The sequence below is a fragment of the Myotis brandtii genome, unplaced genomic scaffold, assembly GCF_000412655.1.
Source record: "Myotis brandtii unplaced genomic scaffold, ASM41265v1 scaffold1435, whole genome shotgun sequence".
Lineage (NCBI taxonomy): Eukaryota > Metazoa > Chordata > Mammalia > Chiroptera > Vespertilionidae > Myotis > Myotis brandtii.
The window spans coordinates 1-200 of NW_005355139.1; the positions used below are offsets into that span (position 1 = coordinate 1).

Sequence of the window (200 nt, forward strand, 5' to 3'; positions counted from 1 at the left end):
TGACCAGGTCCAGCATCTGGCACAGACAGTCCTCGAAGGGCAGGGCCTCGATGCCCATGCAGTCCAGCCGGCGGCTCTGCTCCTCGTAGAAGTGCTCCAGCTCGAACATGGACAGCGCCCCGTCCCCGTCCAGGTCCATGCAGCGGAACCAGTACTCGATGCTGCCCAGGGCGGGCGTCAGCCGGGCCCGCGACCCCCTC

The 200-nt window shown here is 68.0% G+C and overlaps 1 protein-coding gene across 1 annotated transcript in view; it reads right to left on the bottom strand.

Annotated features, from left to right (window-relative positions):
* Positions 1–4: 4 nt before the first annotated feature.
* LOC106725200 (serine/threonine-protein phosphatase 2A regulatory subunit B'' subunit beta-like) overlaps positions 5–200 on the bottom strand; it is a gene marked incomplete at both ends in the record, with an annotated part of 25,076 nt that continues 24,880 nt past the window's right edge. The window contains one exon of the mRNA XM_014535415.1: positions 5–197. Coding sequence (XP_014390901.1) covers positions 5–197 — 193 coding nt within the window. The remainder of the gene's footprint in view (positions 198–200) is intronic.